The sequence below is a fragment of the Grampus griseus genome (assembly GCF_964374135.1).
Source record: "Grampus griseus genome assembly, chromosome: 9".
NCBI classification, from domain to species: domain Eukaryota; kingdom Metazoa; phylum Chordata; class Mammalia; order Artiodactyla; family Delphinidae; genus Grampus; species Grampus griseus.
Genome location: NC_139003.1, coordinates 27,441,511 through 27,465,599, shown reverse-complemented (window position 1 = coordinate 27,465,599; position 24,089 = coordinate 27,441,511). Strand labels below are relative to the sequence as shown.

Genomic DNA, 24,089 nt, shown 5'->3' with positions numbered 1-24,089 from the left:
ACAAAAACAAGAGTGGGCATGTTATAACTTTTGCTCCCTTTATTCAATCTATAAGGAAGTGTTTGTGAAGGAACCTACCACGGTACCTGCTACTCATGGAAATGCACAAGAAATGGGTATGCATGGGTGTGTACGTTTTGTTGTTCGTACTCAAATCATCAGTATATGAGTGAGGAAAGACAAATAAGCAGACTTGGGAACAGATGAGAATTAACTAACAAAACTGAATGTGTCCATTACCATTTCGTCTTGGGAGCTGACATCCCAGACTCGGAAGGGACTCAGACCCCACCCGCGTTGTCTCTCAAAGCTGTTTCCTTCTCTGTTTCTTCTGCCCCAGAGCAACTGCAACCATCTTACCAGACATATTCTAGCCCTTTCTTCCTAGAATTAGACAGTGCTTTGGGGCTCAGTCAAACAGAATAAATCAGATAAAAATAATTAAAAGTCCTGTGGAAAACATCAACTTTTCCCTTTCTCTTTCCTAGTTATTTTCAGCTTTTTAGCTCACATAATAAGAAGAAGACAATAGCAACAAAAAAAGTTCAGGTACAAGCACAGTTTCTTTGGTAACCTCACATTCATTGTTTCAAAATGTAGTCTAAATTTCATATAGTTATCTATTTTATGACTGTGTGGGAAAAAAAAGAAAATTTGAGAAACAGTTGTCTTTAAATTTTCTTCGTGAAGCAGTAACACAGAGTCAGAAATTGGAAAAGTACAGAATATAATACAGAAGTAATAAAAACACTGTTAACATTTTTTAAAATTATTTTTGAAATCACAAAATATAGAGAACTTTATAAAAATGACAGATTTTCAATATATATTTTTTCTATTTAAATCGTACCACTTAAAATTTAAGTATTTTGCCACTTAAAAAAGATCATGTAAATAAATGAGAAGATTCATGCTACATGCCTCAACGTAAGCCAAATTTATTTATTTTAGAGCACTCCTTCTATTTTAGAATGGTTCCTAACAAATGCAAAGGCTGTTTTTAAAAAAACAAAATTAAGCTTTCAAACCTGCAGATTTCTAATGTTGTCTACAATTTCTTTGAGCTGATCTCCCTGGGTCCTAGAGTTATTGGCAACTTGAGGATGATTCCATCTACTTTGAAGAGATCCTAGGATTAGCTTATATATTTATGCCATTAGAAAGTGACAAATGATAAGTAAAAATTGCTATAGAATACAGAGAATTGATGAATGGAAAAAAATGCTTTACCATGTCCATGAGGTTTTACTGAGAATTGCCTGCTTAAAAATAAATGTTGTTTTCAGTTGGAAAATAAAATAAGTGGGAAAAGGCTTAAGCTTTTCTCCCATCTGTTAGACTTGGATTACAGGTCAGTGGTCTATGTTATTTTGTTCAGCCTGAAGACATTGAGAAATGCTGCTTGGATTAGGTTCAAAACAATGCCCCAAACCCAATTTCATTTTTCACCATCTGTAGCTCATACCTAGAAATCAGGCTGCATTGTTCTCCCCACCCACTGCAGAGAGTCCTGTGAGATTTGAGGAAGAGGAGCTTTTCAAAATTTTTGCCTGGAGGGATAGGTCATTTAGAAAAATGAAAGCTTAAAAAAGCTGAACTCTGGGGGTTGTTTTGTTTGTTTTGTCTTTGTTTTTTAAGTCGGTAGTAAGAAAGTAAACACCATGCAGGTGTAAATATTTTGAATGAAAGTGGAATGAGTGGCATACTCGGGGTTAGTTTCACTGTGGTAGTTCTTTTCCCACTTCCTCATATCCTGTAAGTGAAGGGACTGCAAGTATCTGCCTAAAGCAGATACAGATTTCTTCTATCATAAACTATGTTAAGTACATTTAATTCTAATAGAATCATTTTCTTTCACCCAACACTGTGTTTTGGGTGTCTACCATGTGCCGGATAGTCTAGTTTTGGGGATGTAGTAGCGAATTAGATGGACATAGTCCAGGCTCTCACAGTTTATATTAAATGAAGAACACAGGCAATAAACAAACAGGTAAGCATATAATGAATCAGAAAATAAAACAGAATAATATGATAAAAAGTTATTAGGTGGAGGGAGAAATTTTACATAGTGTGACCAACAAAAGAGATAGTTGAGATGAGATCTAAATGCCAAGAAGGAGCCAGTCATGTAGATAACTGGGACATAGCATTCCAGACAGAGGAAGTAGCAAGTACAAAGGCCCTGGGGTAGGAATGAATTTGGAAGACCAGTGTGGCTGTGGGTAGTGAGCTAAGTTTACAGTCACATGAAGTAAAGTCCAAGAAGTAGCCAATAGGGGTCAGATCATATATAACCTTGTAGGCCATCAGAAGGAATTTGGATTTTAATACTAATGCAATTAGAAGTAATTGGAACATAGTAAGTAAGCTAGTGACATGATCTAATTTAAAATCTATGTAAATTTATGAATTTCATAAAACATGTTAGCTAGGTGGATTGTCAAGATTGACCGTAACAAGAGTGGAAGTCAAGTGTGGTAGGCAGAGTTCCAAGATGAACCCCAAGAATCCTGCCCCTGGTATATATGCTTAGTATATTCCTTTCTCCTTCTGTGTGGACAGAACTTGTAAATAGGGCAAGATTTTATTCCTGGGATTAGGTTCTTTTATGGCTAAAGTGAAAGGATTTTGCAGAGGTTCCCACAAATGGACTCTGAGTTAATCAAAAGGGAGATTATCTTGGGTGGGCCTGACTTAACTCAAGGGAGCCCTTAAAAAAGAGATTTTCCTGCTGGCCTAAAGAAGTGAGCTTCCATGTTGCCGAAGGAAGGGGCCACACGGCAAGGATCTAGGGGTAGCCTCTAGTTGCTGAGAGTGACCTTACGCCAATAGTCAGCTATAAAGTGGGCACCTCAGTAATTCAAACACAGTGAATTGAATTCTCTCAACAGCCTGAATGAAGACCCTGAGCTTCTGTGGAGGTTGCAGGCCCAGCTGACACCTTGATTTCAGCTCAGCAAAGGACCTGGCTAAACTGTGCCTAGATGCCTGACCCACAGAAATTACGAGGTAATAAATTCATGCTGTTTTTCTTTTCTTATTTATTTGAAAATTTTTATTTTTCAGCTTTTAAAAACATACTAAAAACAGTGGAGTTGAGTAGGTTTTAGCTTAATTTACATGAGTAGCAGTGAAGATGAAGAGAAGGCAATAAATTTTACAAATGTTTGGCATAAAATGTACGAAATTGGGAAAAGGTGCTATTCATTGAAATGAAGTCTGAGGGAAGAACAGGTTGGCAGAAGGAATGATGGATTAGGAAGCTGCTGTGGGCATGTTAATGTGAGATGTCCCTTAGTTTCCCAAGTGGCCACGGTGGATAGGCAGTTAGACAAATGAGTCTGGAATTGAGAGGGCAGGTTAGAGATGTAAAATTGGTGGTTACCCACATACAGGTGGATTTATAAACCATGGAAATGGGTGTGATAATTTCGGAAGTAAATGGAGGTGAGCGGAAGAGGAAATGCACCTGGGGCTCCCTGTGTCTTAGAGGAATGAGCTAAGCGTATTTAATTCTAACAAAAATCCTGTGGGCAAAGCATTATATTTTCATTTTACACCAAAAACACTGAGTCTCAGAAGGTTAAATGGATCGCTCAAGGTCACAGAATGCAGTCAAGCTGGATATTTACACCCAGGACGAATGTTGAAAACACAACCTCTCTTCATTAAAGCCTAGTGTCCTCAACACCAGCTCCCAGGTGAGAAGAGAAAATTCCATATATATTGCAAAACATCCATAAGCTAGAGTACAAACTTGATGTTTTAAGGACATTTTCGAACACCATATAGGAGTGATGGCGCCATAGGAGAGACATGCTTTGACCTAAAGCATGTATGTGCGTCAGTGTTGATATTTAGGAAGATGGTGTTGTCGATGCAGTTCTTATGCCCACGTACAAGATCACAAATCATACTAACGAAATACACAGTACTGGTCTTAAAAGAATGGGTGCGGTTGTGGACGTTTACAGCCTTGAAACAGATTTTGGCCATTAAGAGTGCGATCAGCTGGTATCCACGCTGATTATAGTCCTTTTGATTAATGACTGTTTTGATGATTTCTGAGTCAAAGTCACTTTTCAGTTTTGTATTTATGTACTAACAGAGGTTTCTTTTGAAATATTAATTACTCGTTATTCATGAGCCAGGCTTAGATTTCTAATAGCAATGGCAAAAGTAGAAGCGGCAACAACAAAAAATGGTTAGGGTTATTGACAGTTTCCTACCTGCCAGGCCCTCTGCTAAGGGCCACGGATGCACTATGCCATTTCATCCTCATAATAATGTTATAAGTTCTAGTTTTGCCTCCATTTTACAGATGGAGAAACTGATGTTTGCAGAAGTTAAGCTAATACATGGCAAGACTGAAATCTGAACCAATGTCTAAGTCCAAACTCTGCAGTATCCAAATTTCTTCTCTATTATTTGCCAGAGAAATTCTTTCTTAGAAACACACATTGCTCTTTTCTGCAGGGGGGAATCATAGTAAGTTTTGAAAGTGGCTGTTGCTAGGTAACTGGTTAGCCTTCTTCCTCTGTGATTAATCAAGAACGGGGGTTAGGGAAGCGGGCTTTGAATTTAGGGTGCCTATAAACACATTTCTTTTACCATTTCTACGTTTGTGAAGCTATAATAGTTATTATTTAATGTAGAATTAGTGACTGTGCTAATCATTGATAATTCAGCTTCCTTCCAAGCTGTTTTGTATACCCATATTTCACTGCTGACACCTACAAGCTGAATAATATACTTTGATAATCAGCAAACTACAAAATTTTACTTGTGATATCTTCCATTCTTAATCTGATAGATTTGCCTTTTATGTTATTAATAGCTGTTGCATTTGTTAAGTGATATTGATGCATCAAAACTCCTGTTATGAAAGCAGTAATTGTCCCTAATAATATTTCCCTTAATAACTTTATTTTAATATCAAAAGATTATTCAGTTACTTAGATGATTCCCAGGAACAGTCAGCACTTCATTTATGTCTTGGTACAGTTCAATGCAACCAACGTTTATTGATCACCTACCTGTGCCCCTTATGGGCTAAAAGATGAAGAAGACAATAGTTCATGAAGCCTTTAGAAGTTTGCAATCAGGGGTGGTAGTTGTGCATAAGACAACTTTTGTGGATAAGACAAATTTATAGAAATGTGAGTATAGTTTATGATAAGAGGAGATGGGAATGGAAGTTCTGGAGTAACCGAACAGAGTTTCAAATGATACAGCATCCATACAAGGAGAGAAAGAAATTGGCAGAATTGGCAGGTCTTTCAAGAACCAGAGTAGAAAGAAATGGGTTACTTACAGGGTGAGATTTATTAACAATAGTGTTAGGAAAGGAGGAGATTGGGTGATGACTAGAAGAGTCTATCAGTGGAGCAGAAGGGTCAGGTAGAGAGCATTGAGCAAGCAGGACTTCCCTAATGAGAAGACGAAACAAAGAATATTTCTAGAATGCCCTATTCCAAGGATTAGTCATAACTAATGGTGAATTAATCACAAGGCAGTCAGAATTCAGGTGTCACAGGTACTAGATTCAAAGATTAAGAACACAAGAAATTTCCTGCCTTCTGGCTGAGTTAGAGAATTGGCTTAGTCTTCTCAGTATTGTTCTGAAAATCACTTTCTAAGCTATACATCAGTTTATGGCAATGAGGGAGTGGTTCAGTCAAACTAGCCACATTCCCAGCTTTGCAACTCTTTTAAATAATACTTGTTATGTGTGCAGGTTTATATTTTATAAAAAGAAAATGCAATGCATGAATGCAAATACCCATGCAGTCTTTACTTGTCACTGTCAGCAAACTTGCTTTTTCAAGACTTTTGCCAACATGGCCCCCTCACAGATGGTCAGAGAGGCAATGAGGCTGCAGAGTGAAAAGGGCAATGGGACTCAGGCCAAGTGCCTCCACTGACTAGTGACCATATTGTCAAAATTTCCCAGAGTTGCCTTAACCCCTCCTGACCCTTACATCCTCACACCTAGTTACTCACTACCTTCTGACTGTACAGTGCCCTAAGACTAAATCCCCCCATCACTTCATAGCTAATCTAGTTCTGCCTCTCATCATTTGTCAGTACATTGGTAATAAACTCCTAACTGGTCTCCCGTCCCCAGACTCTTATAACGCCAATGTGCACACTGCTATTCTCAACTGTGCAAAGACATGCACAGACTATCCACTGCCTCCCTGCAAAACTGATGACACGATTTTTGTGCTTTGATTTTATGGATTATTTGCATTCATTTTCTCCATAAACATGGTGTTTATCTCTTTTAAGATTGGGCCAGGTTACACAGACAGATTTTCTCTACTGATCAAGGGGTGCTGCACACAGCTAGAGTCCTCTTTAAGGATGCATGTTCAACTGTTACTAGGAAGGTAATATTTTAGGGAGACAGACTTTGGGGTCTGACTGATCTTGGTTTGGCCTTCAAACTGCTAAGCTGAATGCCAACTTTCTCAACTCTGCTAATAATAGCCAACATTAATGGAGCACATGCTTTGTGTTAGGCACTGTTCTAAGTGCCATTTATTTTATGTAAAACTCAAAACAACTCTCTGAGAGAGAGAGAGATCTTATTATTATCTTCATTTATTTTCTGGCAAAATAACAGGCTTAAAGACATTAAGTAGTTTGTCCAAGAGCTGGTATTTGAACACAGACATTTTAATCTCAGAGCTATACCTTTAATTACCACTGTATACCACTTCCACAGCAAGGATATATAGGATTCGTGTGCACTATAATATATGTAATTTATCTGGCAAGGGCTCAATACATGTCACTTTACCTTCTTCATTATATGTCAAAGAACGAATGTTATTATGTTTTAAATGTTTTCATGGTTTCCATATATGTATGTTTTGTCTAGACAATGAGATGGAATCTTCTTTCTGGTAATTTTTATTTTTTGCCTTTTCCAAAAGAATTCAAAACCATGCCTTGCACATTGTCAGTCCTCAACAAATGTTTGTTGATTGACTGAGTGAATAAGTGAAGATCTGTTTTTTATTTGCACAGAATAGAATTTAGGTTTCTCAGAATTCATTGTTCTTATTTCCTTTGTGTAAAAAAGAGAACAAAAGACATCACATGTATAATATATAAATATATATTATGTATAAGTAAATAGATAGATAGACAGATAGATAGATAAGGCTTTTAAATGTGTTATCCAGTCTCTTCCTCCCATAGTTTATTTGTAAGATAGCACCTTTTTCTAAATGTCAAAGGCAGGAAATCATTGACTCTCATGCTTATGTACCCTTTGGAAGTTGGCAAGACCCAAAATGAATTTGTACAAAATGATCGTTGGTATTGCTCAAAAAGATGGCAAGCAGTGTCAAGAGAAAAGGTGAGATTATTGTAGTGGATTTGGAAATAAAGGGCGATTTCTCTCTGGCTCCAAACATCTGAACATAGAAAATAAATCTTTTTTATTTTCTGCAGTTTTAAGTTTCTGAAACTTTTTCCAGTGAAACTGAAGGCATTTCATTCCATTGTTGCTTTGGGTTGCTGTTGTATTTTTTAGGGTCGATATTTAAGAAAACATTTATTAAATAGCTAGTTTGTTTAATAGTATCAATTATATTTTGTTACATAGGTTGTTTTCCCCCTTCTATTTTAATATTTTCTATCAAGAAGGGATACTTTGAGTTTTTTTCCAGTCTTCATATAACTCTTAATGTTAAAGAAAACTTGAAGAAAAAAAACCACTAATTTTAAAGTACATTTTAAGTATTTTCTAAATTTAAAGAACATTTTGGCCAAATTCCCATGATTAGAAGAACTAGAAGATTAGACAATTGGGGAAAATAGTTACTAAAACATTTTGCCCAAAGTGCTACAGTGCTCTCAATCTGTCATTGCAAATGGATGAATGCATTCAGAGTCAAAGGAACAGTTAAATAAAAGAAAGAAAATTTTGTCGATACATTGGGCAAGAACACAAAGACCAAGGGCAAACTCAATGTGGTCATTTTGACAATACCAAGTAATTTCATGGGAATGGTGGAAACCAGCAGTTCTCTAACACCAACAAAGATAAAAAATAAAAAATTGGTCTAAATTTTAGAAAAAGAGATTTGCAGAGAGGACTGAAATGTGGAATCTCTTTCTTTGGGGGATTCGTGGGAAAGGACAGAAGTCTAGCTTTCAGAAAGGGATCAAGTACATTTCCTATCTTGAACTAGGAGATAAATGAGATAAATCCTCTCTGCACTAGGAATTTTAGAAGTCTCCCACTTATAAACCAAATGTCTTTCTAAGGTTCCTTTCTAAGTAGGCCGTTGGAGTACACATGATGGTTGTGTACTAATAGAAACAATAAGCGCACATGGAGGTCTGTGTTACAAATTCCCTAAACTGTTCTGTTAGTGTTCTCTTTTGTACATAAGTTCTCATTCTTTCCACAACGGAGGGTGACATTTTTTGAATCTTGGATTTCTTGGAACATCTTGCAAATAATTTCAGAAAGTTCACAGAGTTTCTGAATCTGTTTCCTAGAGTGTGGTTTTCCTAAATTTTTCTGTGAAAAGGACCTAAATCCTGTTCCAGGCCATCCTCAGCATGCCCACCTTCCAGGCACTCTGACAGTTATCTGTCCTATTAGTCCTTGAAAATATACCTTGGGTGCAGGATCAGATTGAGCTCTCACAAAAAAGCATGGACTTTCAGACTATTGCTTCAATAGTCCTTACATGGTACCAAGTATTTTTACGTAGTCTACTTCATTTAATTCTCACAATAATCATATGAACTGTGACTATTTTAGGTATGAAAAAATTAAGTCTTGGAAGAGTTATTTACTTTTTATTGTTCAAATTCACAAAGTAAGTGACTGAAAGTTGTGAAATTTTTAACTCAAGTGCTCTGACTGTATCCAGGATTCCCCATTTTCTGCACTGGAGTAACATCACAGCATTAACTTATATTCAGATTCATACATCTGTCCTTAGAATACTTTGTTACTGCTATTTTTGGTAATTGCACAATCCTTCAAATCTTTTTCAACCTCAACACCAAATTTTCTGTAATGAGCAATTCTGTTTCCTGCTCATCATTTAAGTTCAGTTGCAAAACCCTACATAAATTGTCCCATGTGAACAATCCCCTTTCTTTGTAGGTAACTACCATTTGCAATATTATTTATAATGAAAAGTGTCTTCTGTGTTTGGTGAGCATGGTCATCCAGGAGTTATTTCTTTCAAGGTGACCTTGCAATCTGCAAACACCTGTTAATTCACTATGCCCTACATATTTAACTCCATGGGAACGAGTAGAAGGGCATGTTTCTAGAAATATAGAAGTCCTGATGGGGAACAAAGGAGAGTTAACTCAATATAGCATCTCTGTCTTTGGATTCTCTGAAACAAGTAAGAATAATTCTTATAATTTGTGTGTTGTCCATTTATTAAATCACCAGTCCAACAATTTTACTTACATATTGAAATGCTCAGCGAAGATCAAGTTGGTGGAGGTACCAGTGATCGTTGTCAATCCACCAATGGTAGAAGAGTAAGCAACGCACAGGCACATAAGTTTACACATCATGTGGTCCTTCTTTGTTCGATATTTGTTTCCTGTGCCTGAATTCTGTTCAACAATAAAACGTACATGAGAACAGCTCTGTTTGTGGTCATAACAAGCAGTAATAGCATTTGTTATGGGCTGAATGTTTGTGTCCACCCCACCGCAAAATTCATATGTTGAAAGCCCTAACCCTCAATCAGATGGTATTTGGAGGTGGAGACTCTGGGAGGTAATAGGGTTAGATGAGGTCATGATGGTCGGGGCCTTGCATGATGGGATTAGTGCTCTTGTAAGAGGAGGCACCAGAGAGCTTGATCTTTCTCTCTCTGCCATGTGAGATCACAGAGGGAAAGCAGCCATCTGCAACCTAAGGAGAGAGCTCTCATCAGACACTAATCCTGCTGGTACCTTGATCTTGGATTTTCAGGTTCTAGAACTGGGAGAAATAAGTTCCTGCTTTTTAAGTCACCCGGTCTATGGTATTTTGTTATGGCAGCCCAATAATGCAACATTTATCTTTCCATCAATAGAAATGTTAACAATAAAAATACATAACCACTGAAATACTTTACACAGTTTCATTCATTCATCCTTCTTTCTTATTCCTGAGCCAACTCTTAACTTCCTTTCTTCCCTTCTCACCAAACACTCCCAAATCTTTCCAGGGTTTTCCCTCTGAACTGGTGGTACATGGTCAGTGAATTCCTAAACCTCTTGTTGGAGTGTTTCTTTATTTGGCACTTTCACTGATCCTCCCCAGAGGATACCACTACTTGTGAAATTGAACGTTTTCACCCTCTGTACTTCACTGTTGAGAGAGAGAGTAAGTGTCCTCCTTGTTCCCAACCCTCTTCTAGAACATTAATCCTCTACTGACATGAAAACTAATCGATTTCTCTTTAAGGCTCATATAATTTGGCTCTTTCTCTGCCTATTCTTTTGAACAGGATGTTCTGATCTCCCAGTCACCCACTGCCATCACTTAAGATGACATGCCCATCTGGCACACAACATTCCTCATCCTGCAAATCCTGTCAGCATCTGGATAACTATACCGTCTTCATGAGTAACGCCTTAAATATCCTGGCTTTACACATTTCTTAAATCTCATTTCCAGAGACCTTCGACTCCGCTCTTCCTGTCACCCTCTCCTCTAGTTCCTGGACAATAGCACATCCTCAGATGGCTCCATCTGAAAAAAATCACTATTTCTAATGTTTCTGTTTAAGAATAGAGCTCCCTAAGGTGCAATACAAAAGCAACTTCATTCCTTCTCTCACCTGTGATCCATGTAACACACTCTGAGGTTGGTCTGATTCTTGCTATCCCTGGGGTGAAATCTGGAGTAGAATCTATAACATTTTTGGTCACTTCATTTAATAGAGTCTTTCAGTCATGTTTAGTTTTAATAAAAAAAAAGCAACCTCATTTCAGTAGCTGAAATAAAGAGTCCTCTACTAGCAAAAGTCCAAACTTTAGTAAAGTTAAACTTTTGCTTGTCCCCTAGATCAGGCTTGCTGAAAAGCCCATAGTTGGAAGTAGGTTTGTGGGTTTGTATTGTTCTCTCTCTTCTAGCTCCAGTTTCTCCCACCATTTGCTAGTTCAAGTTTCTAAATCCTCCATATTTGGAGTGGCAAGGGATAGACAGTATCGGGAGAAGAGCAGTAAGGATTAGGAGAGGTCTTAGTTGACTGGTTTAAATAAGATACGATGTTAGTACTCTTTATGGGTTTTTTTTTTTAACATCTTTATTGGAGTATAATTGCTTTACAATGGTGTGTTAGTTTCTGCTTTATAACAAAGTGAATCAGTTATACATATACATATGTTCCCATATCTCTTCCCGCTTGGCTTGCGTCTCCCTCCCTCCCACCCTCCCTATCCCACCCCTCTAGGTGTTCACAAAGCACCGAGCTGATCTCCCTGTGCTATGTGGCTGCTTCCCACTAGCTATCTATTTTACATTTGGTAGTGTATATATGTCCATTTGCATAGCAAAGGAAGCCATAAACAAGACGAAAAGACAGTGCTCAGAATGGGAGAAAATATTTGCAAATGAAGCAACTGACAAAGGATTAACCTCCAAAATATACAAGCAGCTCATGCAGCTCAATACCAAAAAAAAAAAAAAAAAACCCAATCCAAAAATGGGCAGAAGACCTAAATAGACATTTCTCCAAAGAAGACATACAGATTTCTCTTTATGTTTGATGGATGTTCCAGATGGCCTCATCTGGTGGGTGGTATTATGGATTTTATGCGTCATGGTGCTTTTAGAGATTCCTGTCACCCAAATAAGAACATCAGGTTGCTGCTCCTTCTGTGGAGTAATGCACCTCTTCCACTATGACACCCTGTGGTTTCTGCATGTGATGGTCACCCGATCTCTTGATGCAGAGGTCGCCTTGCCCTGTCAAGAAGCTGTCTTGGGGAAAGTTGCTTTTAAAATGACCCCAAATACCACTCCTGTCATACATCTGGCTCATGGGAAACAGGCACCTCTGCTCCGTTTGCAGTGAAAGAGCAGCTGACTCTCCATTAGATAAGGAGACTCAGCAGTGACTTTCACTTTTAAATGTTTCAAGAGTATGTCAAATACCAGTCCACTGATCTCTAAGAAACAGAGTTTCAAGTTTTCCAAGTGGTGATTCCTCAATATCTATTGCACTGTCTCGAGGTAAATGGAAGGCTCCCCTGCCAAAAATTGATCATACAAGTTGGAGTTTAGGAAAATATTCTGAATTTCTCCAAAGGTAGACTGTCTCTCAACCTTCTCATTTTCAACACTAAATTTAAGAGTCTAAAACTGTTTTTTGGTCACTTGCTTTGCAAATCCTGTGTAAGTAAAACACAGGAATACTTATGGGATGTGCTTGATATGATAGTTCTTCAGGGATAGGAAGAGCCTTGTTTTACCACTCCATTAACCAAGAATTCTGCAGTTTACCACAGCTTCTTTTCCAACTTAGCTGTTGAATTACTTCTGTCCCTGTTGTCCTTTGACTCTATTGACAAGTCTTGGTCACTAAAGCATCTAGTTATTATTCCCAATAGTTTGGTCCTCTCCTTTCTTCACTTCCTTTCTTATCCAGTTTAGATTTCTTGGTAAACCAATTCAGTAACTTTCTTTTTTAAGGCATTTTTTTTTTAACATCTTTATTGGGGTATAATTGCTTGACAATGGTGTGTTAGTTTCTGCTTTATAACAAGGTGAATCAGTTATACATATACATACATCCCCATATCTCCTCCCTCTTGCGTCTCCCTCCCTCCCACCCTCCCTATCCCACCCCTCTAGGTGGTCAAAAGCATTTATTTTTATATTTTTATTTTTATTTTTTTGCGGTACGCGGGCCTCTCACTGTTGTGGCCTCTCCCATTGCGGAGCACAGGCTCCGGAAGCGCAGGCTCAGCGGGCATGGCTCACGGGCTCAGCCGCTCGGCGGCATGTGGCATCTTTCCGGACCGGCGCACGAACCCGTGTCCCCTGCATCGGAAGGCGGACTCTCAACCACTGCGCCACCAGGGAAGCCCCAAATGCATTTATTTTTAAAACCACTTGATTGAGGTATGATTGATATGTAAAATGTTGTACGTATTTAATATATACAACTTGATGAGTTTGAGAATAATTATATACCCATGAAGCCATCACCACCATCAGTAACCTTCTCAGCAAAACCCTAAACTCTCTTGTCTCTCTTCAGAATGATAGTTCTTTAGCAAAATGTTAACTTTGGATTAACCCAACAATTTACTTTCTCTGCGTCACGTCTGCCCCTGAGCAGCCAAGTTCTGTTGATGAAAATTACAGAGTAGGGCTTCCCTGGTGGCGCAGTGGTTAAGAATCCACCTGCCAATGCAGCGGACACGGGTTCGAGCCCTGGTCCGGGAAGATCCCACAGGCCGCAGAGCAACTAAGCCTGTGCACCACAACTACTGAGCCTGTGCTCTAGAGCCCATGCTCTGCAACAAGAGAAGCCACCGCATGAGGAGCCCGCGCACCACAACAAAGAGTAGCCCCCGCTCGCCGAAACTAGAGAAAGCCCATGTACAGCAACGAAGACCCAATGCAGCCAAAAATAAATAAATAAATTTATAAAAAAAAAAAAGAAAAAATTACACACAGTAGAGGAGATTAGGCTCCCAACATTCATGGTCACAACTTTCAACTGCTTTGTTACTGCTGTACCTCTACCCTGCTGTGTTTCTCTCACCAAATGATTCTACCTGTCTCCACAAGAAAACTTAAAACCTTCCCACTTCTCTTTTCACCTCCCTCCTCTCACTCTTCACGGGTAGCTCTGCCTCCTATTCCACACAGAAAATAGAAGCTGGTAGAAGTCTCCCTGTCAAAGGTGGAAACATACTTGCATCTGCCCTTCCTTCCATATCTACATACAAAGAGAGTAAATCTCTCTCCTCCAACTAGTTTCTGAACCCCAATCTCTCAGGCCTCCTCAGAAACCTTACACAATAGACTTCACTAGAATTTTCCCACCAAAGTTTAATCATTTTCAAGTCATCTTTCCAAAAGAAAAACAGAAGGCCTTCTTAACCCCCCTCTCAATGAAACTACTGCCCACAGCACATCCATTTTCACAGCCAAACTACTCAAAAGAGTTGTCTGCATTCACTGACTCCATTGCTTTAACCTCTCCAATCTGGCTTCTGTTTCTTCAATCCACCAATACGTACTTGCTGTGATTATTGACAACCTTCATATTACTAAACCCAATAGATATTGTTCAGTGTCAGGTTTGTAGACCTCTCAGCAGCACCTAAGATAGTTGATCACTCCTTCCTGCTGCAGACCTCTTCTTTGGGCTCTGTGATATCTCAGTCCTCTGGGTTTTCTTCTACATTTCTGCCTGTTCCTCTGTCTCCCTTGCCAGTTCATTTTCCTTGATCCTTCCTTAAAACTGGAATTTCTTGAAACTCTGTCATAAGTACTTGTCTCTTCTCATAGTAATATTTCTCCTTAGGAAATCTCATATGCTTTCATTGTTTTAATGAAAGATAAAACCAGACCACCAAACTTGTTTTCAGCCAGACTTCTCCTTTTAGACCTATCAATCCAATTGTCTGTTCGACATAATTTGAATGTCTTAAATAAAACTCCAATCCCCAAATGTTCAAAACCGAACTCATTATTTCCTTCCTCAAGCCCTGTTCTTCTTCAGGATCATCTGTATAAGCTAATAGCATCACCATCACCACGATTACAAACACTTAGAGTGTGCCTAGTATGCAAAAGCACTGCTTCAGGTTAAAATCAAATAAATGATTTAATTCACATTTTTCTTAAAACACAATGAGGGTAGTACTGCTAGTATCCCACTTTACACATGAAGACATGAAGCACAGAGAGGTTAAATGGCTTCCCAAGGTTGTAGAGCCTGGAAATGGTAGACTTGAATTTTGAGACCATGGAGGGCTCATACCCTCAGCCACTACACAATATTTCTCATCCTCCTTGAAATCATTCTTTTCCTCATCCCACCAACTCCTGTCAATTGTATCTTCTTAAATACATCTGGAGTCTGTTGGGTTTTTTCCATCTCCACCATCAAGTTTGGTCTAAGTCATCGTTATCTCTGATTTGAGTTACTGTAATCACCTCTTTATAGGTCTCCAGTTCTTGCCTATTTCAGACCTGTCTTGCACACTGAGCCTTTAAAAAAAAAAAAGAACTGGATGTATTTAAGAAATATGCAGACAGAAGAATTGCCCCATTTCATACAGATAAGCATGCTGTGTGTGACATCGGCACTGAAAGATCCTTTTGAGAAATCATGATAGGAAAAAATGTCTGCTCACTAAAAGCCATCATGGATGTGGGAATGGCATTTAGCATGGCAGGGTCAGGACATTGGATTGTAATTTGCCTTTTACTTTCTAATTAACTTAAAGGTTAGCCCCCAAAGGTATCTACCCTTCACCCCAAATAAATTAATTTACAGATGTCTCCCTTTGCCTTATATTTCCTACATGGGAATGATTTGTATTTTCTACATGATAAAACTTTCCATTGAAAATTTGAAAAATAAAGGATATGTAAATAAAAGAGTAAAATAAGTTTAAAAGTTCTTATCAGTGATACAAAATGACAAATGAAACTTAGGGCTTAACTATTAGCTATTTACTAAAGGAGAGACTTCAAACACAAATCAGAAAGTGATATATAATTTGGATATTATTAAATTGATAATAAGATGGAAACTTAAAGATGTAATGTGCATGTAATTTCTCATCATCACATTAAAACTTTCAAAAATACAAAGAAAAAAATTGGATTTCATAAAAAATTGGACTTCATATATGTATATATGCAGTCATATATATAAAATGATAAAACTGCACTGACAGGTATAAAATTAAAAAATCAAAATAGAAAAATATTGACATATTTGCATGCTTTAGACCTTATGGACTTCTTGTACTTTTTTCCTATATAAAGACTTTAAAACATACATGAATGCTACAGCACAAAAGGTGATGTTTCTGCAAATATCGTGGACAATTTAGAAAAGCATTACAAATTCAAGTTAAATTCAAGTCCTGCAGTAAATGGTAATGGTAATATATCATAAAACACATCAAGGGTTAAGCGGAGGTCTTTGGGAGGTGGCATGGGGCGCACCACTTGCGTTATCTAGCCAGTAAACATGAATCCCATGCAGTCAGCTCTACTGTTATTTTTACTTAGGGCCTGTGATTGCTGGACTGAACTACTGTGAAGAGATGATACTGCAGTAAGGGGTAAAAGTTGAGGACCAGAGGGATAGTAGTAGAGGGCAATGGGCAGGAAAATACAGCTCTTAAGGAAGTCTGAGATGAGCCACTAATTAAGCCAACGATTGGTACAGAAACTATAAAAGGGAGTGGGGGGTGTCCTTAGCAAATTAATCTTCTGCTCAAGGCAGTAGTTTCAACCTGAGACCAAGTGTTTGACCCTAATCTAAGAGGGTGTTGGAATAAGTCACTCAGGGTAGAAAGTAAGATTCAGACCCTGAGAGCACATATTTGCAGATTATCAGACTAATCATTACATTTTTCCATGAGTGGAGAAGGAATTGGGGGGGGGGTATATTTTCTCCTAGGAGTTTGGGAGAGAAAAAAAAATCCAAAGTGAAGAAGGGAGAAGCAAAGTGTCTAGAGGGGTGAGGCTGGAGACAGTCAGGGATGAAGTGGCCAGAGAAAACCTCTTGTGCTGGTGACCAAAGGACATTGCCATGGCTATACTGTGAATGGGAAAGTACTTGTTTTATGTTTCATGATGAGAGACTTCTGTGAAATTAAATGTATAGAACAATGTAATTTTTAAAAAAATAAAAAATATATCTACATACACATATGTGCCTAGAAATAAGACTGAAATGAAATGTGTCAAGATATGAGAGTACGTGCTACCTTCTTGATACTTTTTGTATCTTCCACAATCATAAAAAAGTTTTTTTAATATATAAAAGAATCATAGACTATTAGAACAGATAGTATTTAGAGATAATCTGGTACACAGACCTAAATTTTCAGAAGAGCAAAAATAAATCTCAGTGTGACATAATGGTCACAGCAGAATTGAAGCAGATTTCTGTGTATCCAAGTTCCCTCTCAGTAATTTCCCTTGTGTCATCTTGCCTTCCAGAACACTTTTTATTTATGTGAGTTTTTTAGCCTACATCTAAATCTTTACATTTAATTACATTTCATATTGCTTAGTGTGTTTTTATTCAATCCCAGTTGTCATCGTACATTCGTATTTCCCACATATATATGACATCTAAGACCTTGTGAGTATGTCTCACAACTTCTTTCAAGTGACTGAGAACATTTTGTCCAGGACATGACCAAATTCAGAATCCTAAGATAACTGGGTGGTGCTCAAGGGTCATTTCTGAACAGAAATCCTGCAGGTCCAGATATAACTCACTATTGCCACCTGGTGGTAGTGATTGCAGACTCCAGTGATTAGCACCAACCCCGGGTGCTAATAATGCATACAAGAATCACCATGAACTAAACCAGTGGTCTCCAAGGCAGTGTACAAAATAACTCATTTGGGTGAGTGTGGTATAAAAACATTAGGGGTTCTATTTATATTTCTATATTTATTCAAGGCAAATTGCACAAAATATTAGTTCCTGCTAACCATTTTCTGCTTGCCAAAGACAGCCAGTTTAAAATCTTCCAGCTCTTTTTGGACATTTATTTGCACTTACTTTAACAGTATTCATATGATACCATCTCTTGATTTCTCAGTTGAAGGCATTACAGTTAAAACTCCACTATGTTAGATGATGAGAATTTAGCTATCTTTCACAGCATCCTCCACTGAACACACTTACACTTTTCATGTCTCCATCGTTCTCCCATTATGGCTATATCATAAGTTTGCTTAGAGCAGAGTTCAGTGTTCAGAATGTTGTCTAGATATCTGTTAACAGCTGAGCAATGGGATTTATATTACTTTTCCTGTTTTGTGTCCCCCGCTTACTTGCTTAGCTTTCTAAGTGGATACCACTAAATCAGCCCCAAGTATTCCCTGGTTGTTTAAATCTTCCCTTCGAACAATCAAGTGACAGAACACCTAATCTACATCAAATATTCTACCAATTCCATTGTCTTAAGAGACATCTCTTCCAGGGCTTTTCTGCTTGTCCTACATCTAGTCATTTTCTTCCTTGAAGCCATTTCCCCCTTATTGCCTGGGAGTTCCCAGTGTTGGTATAAAGAAGTCTTCTGCCATTCTTTTCATCTTAAGGAATCTGTTTTTCCCCCTTTCTGGAAACTTTTAGGGTCTCTCTTCATTCACCATGTTCTGAACTCTCAGTGCCCTTCCCTGTGTGCATCTGTTTCGTCAATTTTGCTGGCACGCAGCGGGACTTTATGTCATAAAAATTATACTCTTCTTTTATGGAAGTTTTCTTGAGTTTTGATGTAATCTCAGTTTTCTCTATTCTTTTTCTGAAACTCCTATTATTTTCTTATCTTGTTTCTTCCTTGTATACTAAAATTTCCACTTATGTTTTATATCTTTACATTATATTAATATTTTGTATTTTATGTATTTTCTATTTATATATTTATTTTTTGCTTCTCGTGCCTCTTTTATAGAATGTCATTCATATTTCATGAATGCAATTTCTTTGTTCACCTCTCTGAATATATTAATGATAGTTTCTTGTCTGTGTTTTCAGCTTCTTGCACAGTCTCTGTTTCCTGCAAGTTTCTGTCTCCTTTTTGTTTGTTTGGGTCTCTCTCTTTCATGCCTGAGGCTGTCTTCAGATATCCAGGAACTTTGGTGGTTTGCTCATATTTAAGGCAGTGAAAAGCTGGTTGGAAGTCCTGTACATGTGCTTTGGGATTTGTTGTTGACTGTGGGCACATATATAGTATCATCTGACTGGAGCTTTTTTTGAGAAAACCCAATGCTATATATTTTCATCTTTTCTCTTGTGCTCATTGCATTCCCCAAAGAAAAACCTCCTGGTTCCTTGCCTACTGTCACCTGGAGGGAATAGGCCTGGCTGTTGGGGACAGTGGGGTGGAAGGTGGGGCTCTCACCATTCAACATATTAACTGTCACTCAGTGTCCCTGTTTTCATTGTGAAATCTGTTCCTGACCCTGAACTCCTTCCTGTCTGCTTTACTGTGTAAAAAGACTGCACTTCCCGGCTTCCCTGGTGGCGCAGTGGTTGAGAGTCCGCCTGCTGATGCAGGGGACGCGGGTTTGTGCCCCGGCCCGGGAAGATCCCACATGCCGCGGAGCGGCTAGGCCCGTGAGCCATGGCCGCTGAGCCTGCGCGTCCGGAGCCTGTGCTCCGCAATGGGAGAGGCCACAATGGTGAGAGGCCCGCGTACCGCAAAAAATAAATAAAGACTACACTTCCGTTTGGTGGAGGAGGAGCAGCTGCATCCATGTAGAGGTTGGGAAGAAATTTGTGGATTTAACTGTTCCATAAAATTTTTTTACTTACCCTCACTTTTCAACATTTTTAAAAACTTTGAGGGCTGCTGCTAGGTAAATTAGATTTTTTTTTTTTACATCTTTATTGGAGTATAATTGCTTTACAGTGGTCTGTTAATTTCTGCTTTATAACAAAGTGAATCAGTTATACATATACGTATGTCCCCACATCCCCTCCCTCTTGTGTCTCCCTCCCTCCCACCCTCCCTATCCCACCCCTCTAGGTGGACACAAAGCACCGAGCTGATCTCCCTGTGCTATGCGGCTGCTTCCCACTAGCTATCTATTTTACATTTGGTAGTGTATATATGTCCATGCCACTCTCTCACTTCGTCCCAGCTTACCCTTCCCCCAGCCCGATAAAGAAGATGTGGTACATATATACAATGGAATATTACTCAGCCATAAAAATAAACGAAATTGAGTTATTTGTTGTGAGGTGGATGGACCTAGAGTCTGTCATACAGAGTGAAGTAAGTCAGAAAGAGAAAAACAAATACTGTATGCTAACACATATATATGGAATCTAAAAAAAAAAAAAAAAAGGTCATGAAGAAGCTAGGGGCAGGACAGGAATAAAGACGCAGACCTACTGGAGAATGGACTTGAGATTGCTTACTTCTGTAACTTACTGTTGACTTAGAATTCCACTTTCATGGGATAACTGAGGCATCTTTAACTTTCCAGCTTCCAAAATGATTTTGCTGTCATCTCCTCTCTTGATATTTTTATAACTGTGACATATGACTTAAAAATCTATTCTTGTTTTAATGGAGATTTGGGATAGAGTGAAGGTAAATGGACCTATTCAATCTGCCATCTTATTGGAAGACACGATATTTCTCTTTTTATATTAAAAAATCCCCAAGAAATAAATGATTCTTGACTAATAATTATTGCACAGATTGACCTTAGTGCCTTCATGGCCCATACATTGGTGGATGATGGAGGTAAAGGGAGAGGAGAGGAAAGCTCCATGTGCACAGAGGGACTGACAATAGGGCCCTGCCCACTTCGTTCACTCTTGGCATATTGAGTTTATATGGGCTTGGTAAGTGGATAACAAATTATCCTTCCTAGTTTTAATTAAACTAGCCCTCCCATAATGTGCTTACGGCTGTACATGATTTCTACAGGAAATGACTTATGTAAAAAAAAAAAAAACACACACCTAGAATGAAAATAATACAAGAAAATATAAGAGGATATCCTTCTCCTACTTGTAATATGAATTCTTCATGAAGATCTAGAGAAGATCTAATTAGCAATAACCTGAACAACTCAGAAGAGCTGGTAACAAATTTGAAGTTATCAATAAGACTCCTTGAAATAGGATTTATATCCACTGTAGTTAATAAAGAATTATGATGCATATTGTGAATTGGGATATTTGTTTATATAGTAATAGTATAACAAATAGATATTCAAAATTTAGCACTCGAGACAGAACTTTTCATAAAAATTCTGTTTCTAGCAATGTCAAAAATCAATTAAATCCAGGATTTATTTTACAAAATGTTATATCCTAAATGTTAAGTATGTAGAAGCTTCCTTTGTAATTTCTTAGTGAAGAGCAAAAAATCAAAACATACATGCTATTAGAAAAAAATCCTGTTCTTTTTATAGTGGTAAAAATGACTGAAATGATATATAAATAATATAGCAGCATAGGACGTCAGTATAAGTGTGTGTGTGTGTGTGTGTGTGTGTGTGTGTGTAGGATGATATAAATAATAAAGAACAAAAAGAAAATAAAAAAGAATGCAGGAAAGAGAGATGGAAAGAATAAATATTTAGAAAAAATAGAAATCTGGCACTAAAAATTATTCTAAATTTATAAAGTCACAGAGTTCAAGGGGATCAAACTTGTCAGGCAAAAATTTCTAACCTGGATAAAAATGCAAAAGCCAACAATATGCTTTTTATAAGAGAAACATCTAAAGTATAAGGACATAGAACTGTTGAAAGTGAAAGGATAGAAGTAATGTCAGGTAAACACTAACCTAAAGAAAGCTGGCATTGCTATTACATTATCATCAGACAAACTCAAAGACCCCAAAACATTACCATAGATTGAGAGGGACACTGCAAAATGGTAAAAGTGTTAATTAACCAGAACATATAAACATTCTAAACATTATTACGTGATAGGGACATAATAACATAATCTGAAAATGTATAGAAACCAAAATTGACAGAACTATCAGGAGAAATAGATATAGCCACATCATGGAGGGAGATTTTTAACAAAACAGTTGCATTAATTGCTGGGTTAAGCAGACAAAAAATTGTTAGGTCACAGACAATTTGAAAATCACAACTGGCAAACTTGATCTAATAGACTTGGAAAATACTGCACCCAGTAAGTTGAAAATATGCAATCCTTTTTTAGCACAAGGAAGTATTTATCACAATTGGCTACATGCTAGTCCACAAATCTGCCTCAACAAGTTTAAAAGAACTGATGTCATACAGACCAGTTTCTGACCACAGTAAATTTATGTTAGAAATAAAAAAACAAAACAAAAAGTAGCTACAAAAGACTCATTTATTTCAAAACTTAAAACACATGTCTAAGCAGCTCATGGATCAAAGACTCTAGCGTAATGGAAAGCAAAAAACACAAAGAACTAAAAAATATGGAATACAGCTAAAGTGGAAGAAATGGAAGAAAATTTGTCCCCTCAAATTCTTACTTTGGAAGAGAAGAAAAGCTCAAAAAAAGTAATGCAAATGTATACTTTTAAAAGTAAATGAACAGAAACTAAATGCAAAGATTAAATAGACAGAACGAAGTAATAAAGAGAAGAAACTGATAAAGTAGAACATGAAATAGGATCAAAAGAGCCAAAAGCTGGTTCTTTGATGAGACTTATAAGACATAAAATCAACATACTTTTGGAAGAATTATTTCAAAAATGTTTAAAAGCATAAGTAAAAATATTAGTAACTAAAAGATACATAACTAAAAATACTGTAGAAATTAAAGAGGTAATAAGTGAATATTATAAACAACATGCTACTAAATTTGAAATGGAATGCATAAATTCCTAGAAAAATATAACTAAAACTCAAGGAGAAATAGAAAATATGAATAATTCTGAATCCAGGAAAGTAATAGAATAATTACTAAGTATATGTATATGCCTTCTACTTTCTCCTTTCTGTTTCCTGCTAGCTGGAACAGAGAATGGATAGAGGGAGATGAGGCAGCCATCTTGAACCATGAGGTAGCCATCAAGTGCTGAGGATGGCAGAGCAAGAATAGAAAGAGTCAAGGTCATCATGATTGTGGAGCCACCATACCAGCCTATATCTATCTTATTAAAACTATTGCTATTTTTGGTCTTTGTTGAGATGAAGAAGTAACTAATATAAGTCGTAATACTGAAAAGAAAATAAGAAAATTATTAACATGAAATTCTGGACTGTGGCTATATTGATAAGGGGATGGATATGATGGTCTGAAGAAAGGAGATGGAATCAGAGAAGAGCTCATGGAGATTTCTAGAAATTGTTATGTTCTATTTCTTAAGCTGGGGTGTTGGTAAATACCATTTTATTCGTTATATTCTTTTAAATTTGTGTTACATTCTTTAAATATGTATATATTAAAATATTTCATAATCAAGATATATGAAAAACAATTTGGGGACAAAATAAATGTATTCCTTTGTTAGGAAATATCATTGGAATATGAAGAGAAAAATATTGTTGAAGATTTTAGGAAACAAAGTACAGTATTAGAATAAATTTTATGGTATGGGAGGTTTATTGTACAGTTAGAGGAAAGTACAGATGCTTCCAACATGGCTAAGCTCATGTTATTTGCTAGATAATATTTTAACAACATGAAATGTGAAGAACCACATTTTTGTGATTCAAAAATGAAAGATACATGGAAGAAGAGGTATCATCAGTAGTCAGTTATTTCTTTAATAACAAAATGTTTTGTGGAACCCTAGCTAAGTAAACCAGTGGAGCCCAGCTAGGGCTTTGACTACAATAAATATTAAAATCTGAGTGAGGTTGTGTTCACAGGTTGCTGCTACGATTCCTCTTTTTTTTTTTTTTTTTTGCGGTACGCGGGCCTCTCACTGTTGTGGCCTCTCCCATTGCGGAGCACAGGCTCCGGAAGCGCAGGCTCAGCGGCCATGGCTCACGGGCCCAGCCGCTCCGCGGCATGTGGGATCTTCCCGGACCGGGGCACGAACCCGCGTCCCCTGCATCGGCAGGCGGACTCTCAACCACTGCGCCACCAGGGAAGCCCCCCTCTCTTTTTTTAATGAATATTAAAATAAATTATTTACTCAGAAGTGAATTTACCTCACCAACGGTTGCCACCCACTTCTCTCTTCTTTCGGAAGATGCACCTGGCAGAATTTCACGTGGATCGGGTGTGACCTGTTTGCTGACACCCAGGCATTTACCTTCACTTTAGTGAAGCCTCTTTGTGGGGCATATTGGATCCCCAGTGTACGTCAGAAATATCATCCTTTGTTCTGATTTAATACCATTGATAATGAGGCTTCCAAATTCTCAGTTGAATGGAATGAGTTCTCATAAATTGGAT

General features: G+C 37.7%; 1 protein-coding gene across 1 annotated transcript in view; it reads right to left on the bottom strand.

The window, feature by feature from the left end:
* The window catches only part of SLC13A1 (solute carrier family 13 member 1), a gene marked incomplete at both ends in the record, with an annotated part of 74,191 nt that overhangs the window by 19,250 nt on the left and 30,852 nt on the right, over positions 1 to 24,089 (bottom strand). The window contains one exon of the mRNA XM_082662026.1: positions 9,458 to 9,609. Within this exon, the coding sequence (XP_082518152.1) occupies positions 9,458 to 9,609 (152 nt within the window). The remainder of the gene's footprint in view (positions 1 to 9,457; positions 9,610 to 24,089) is intronic.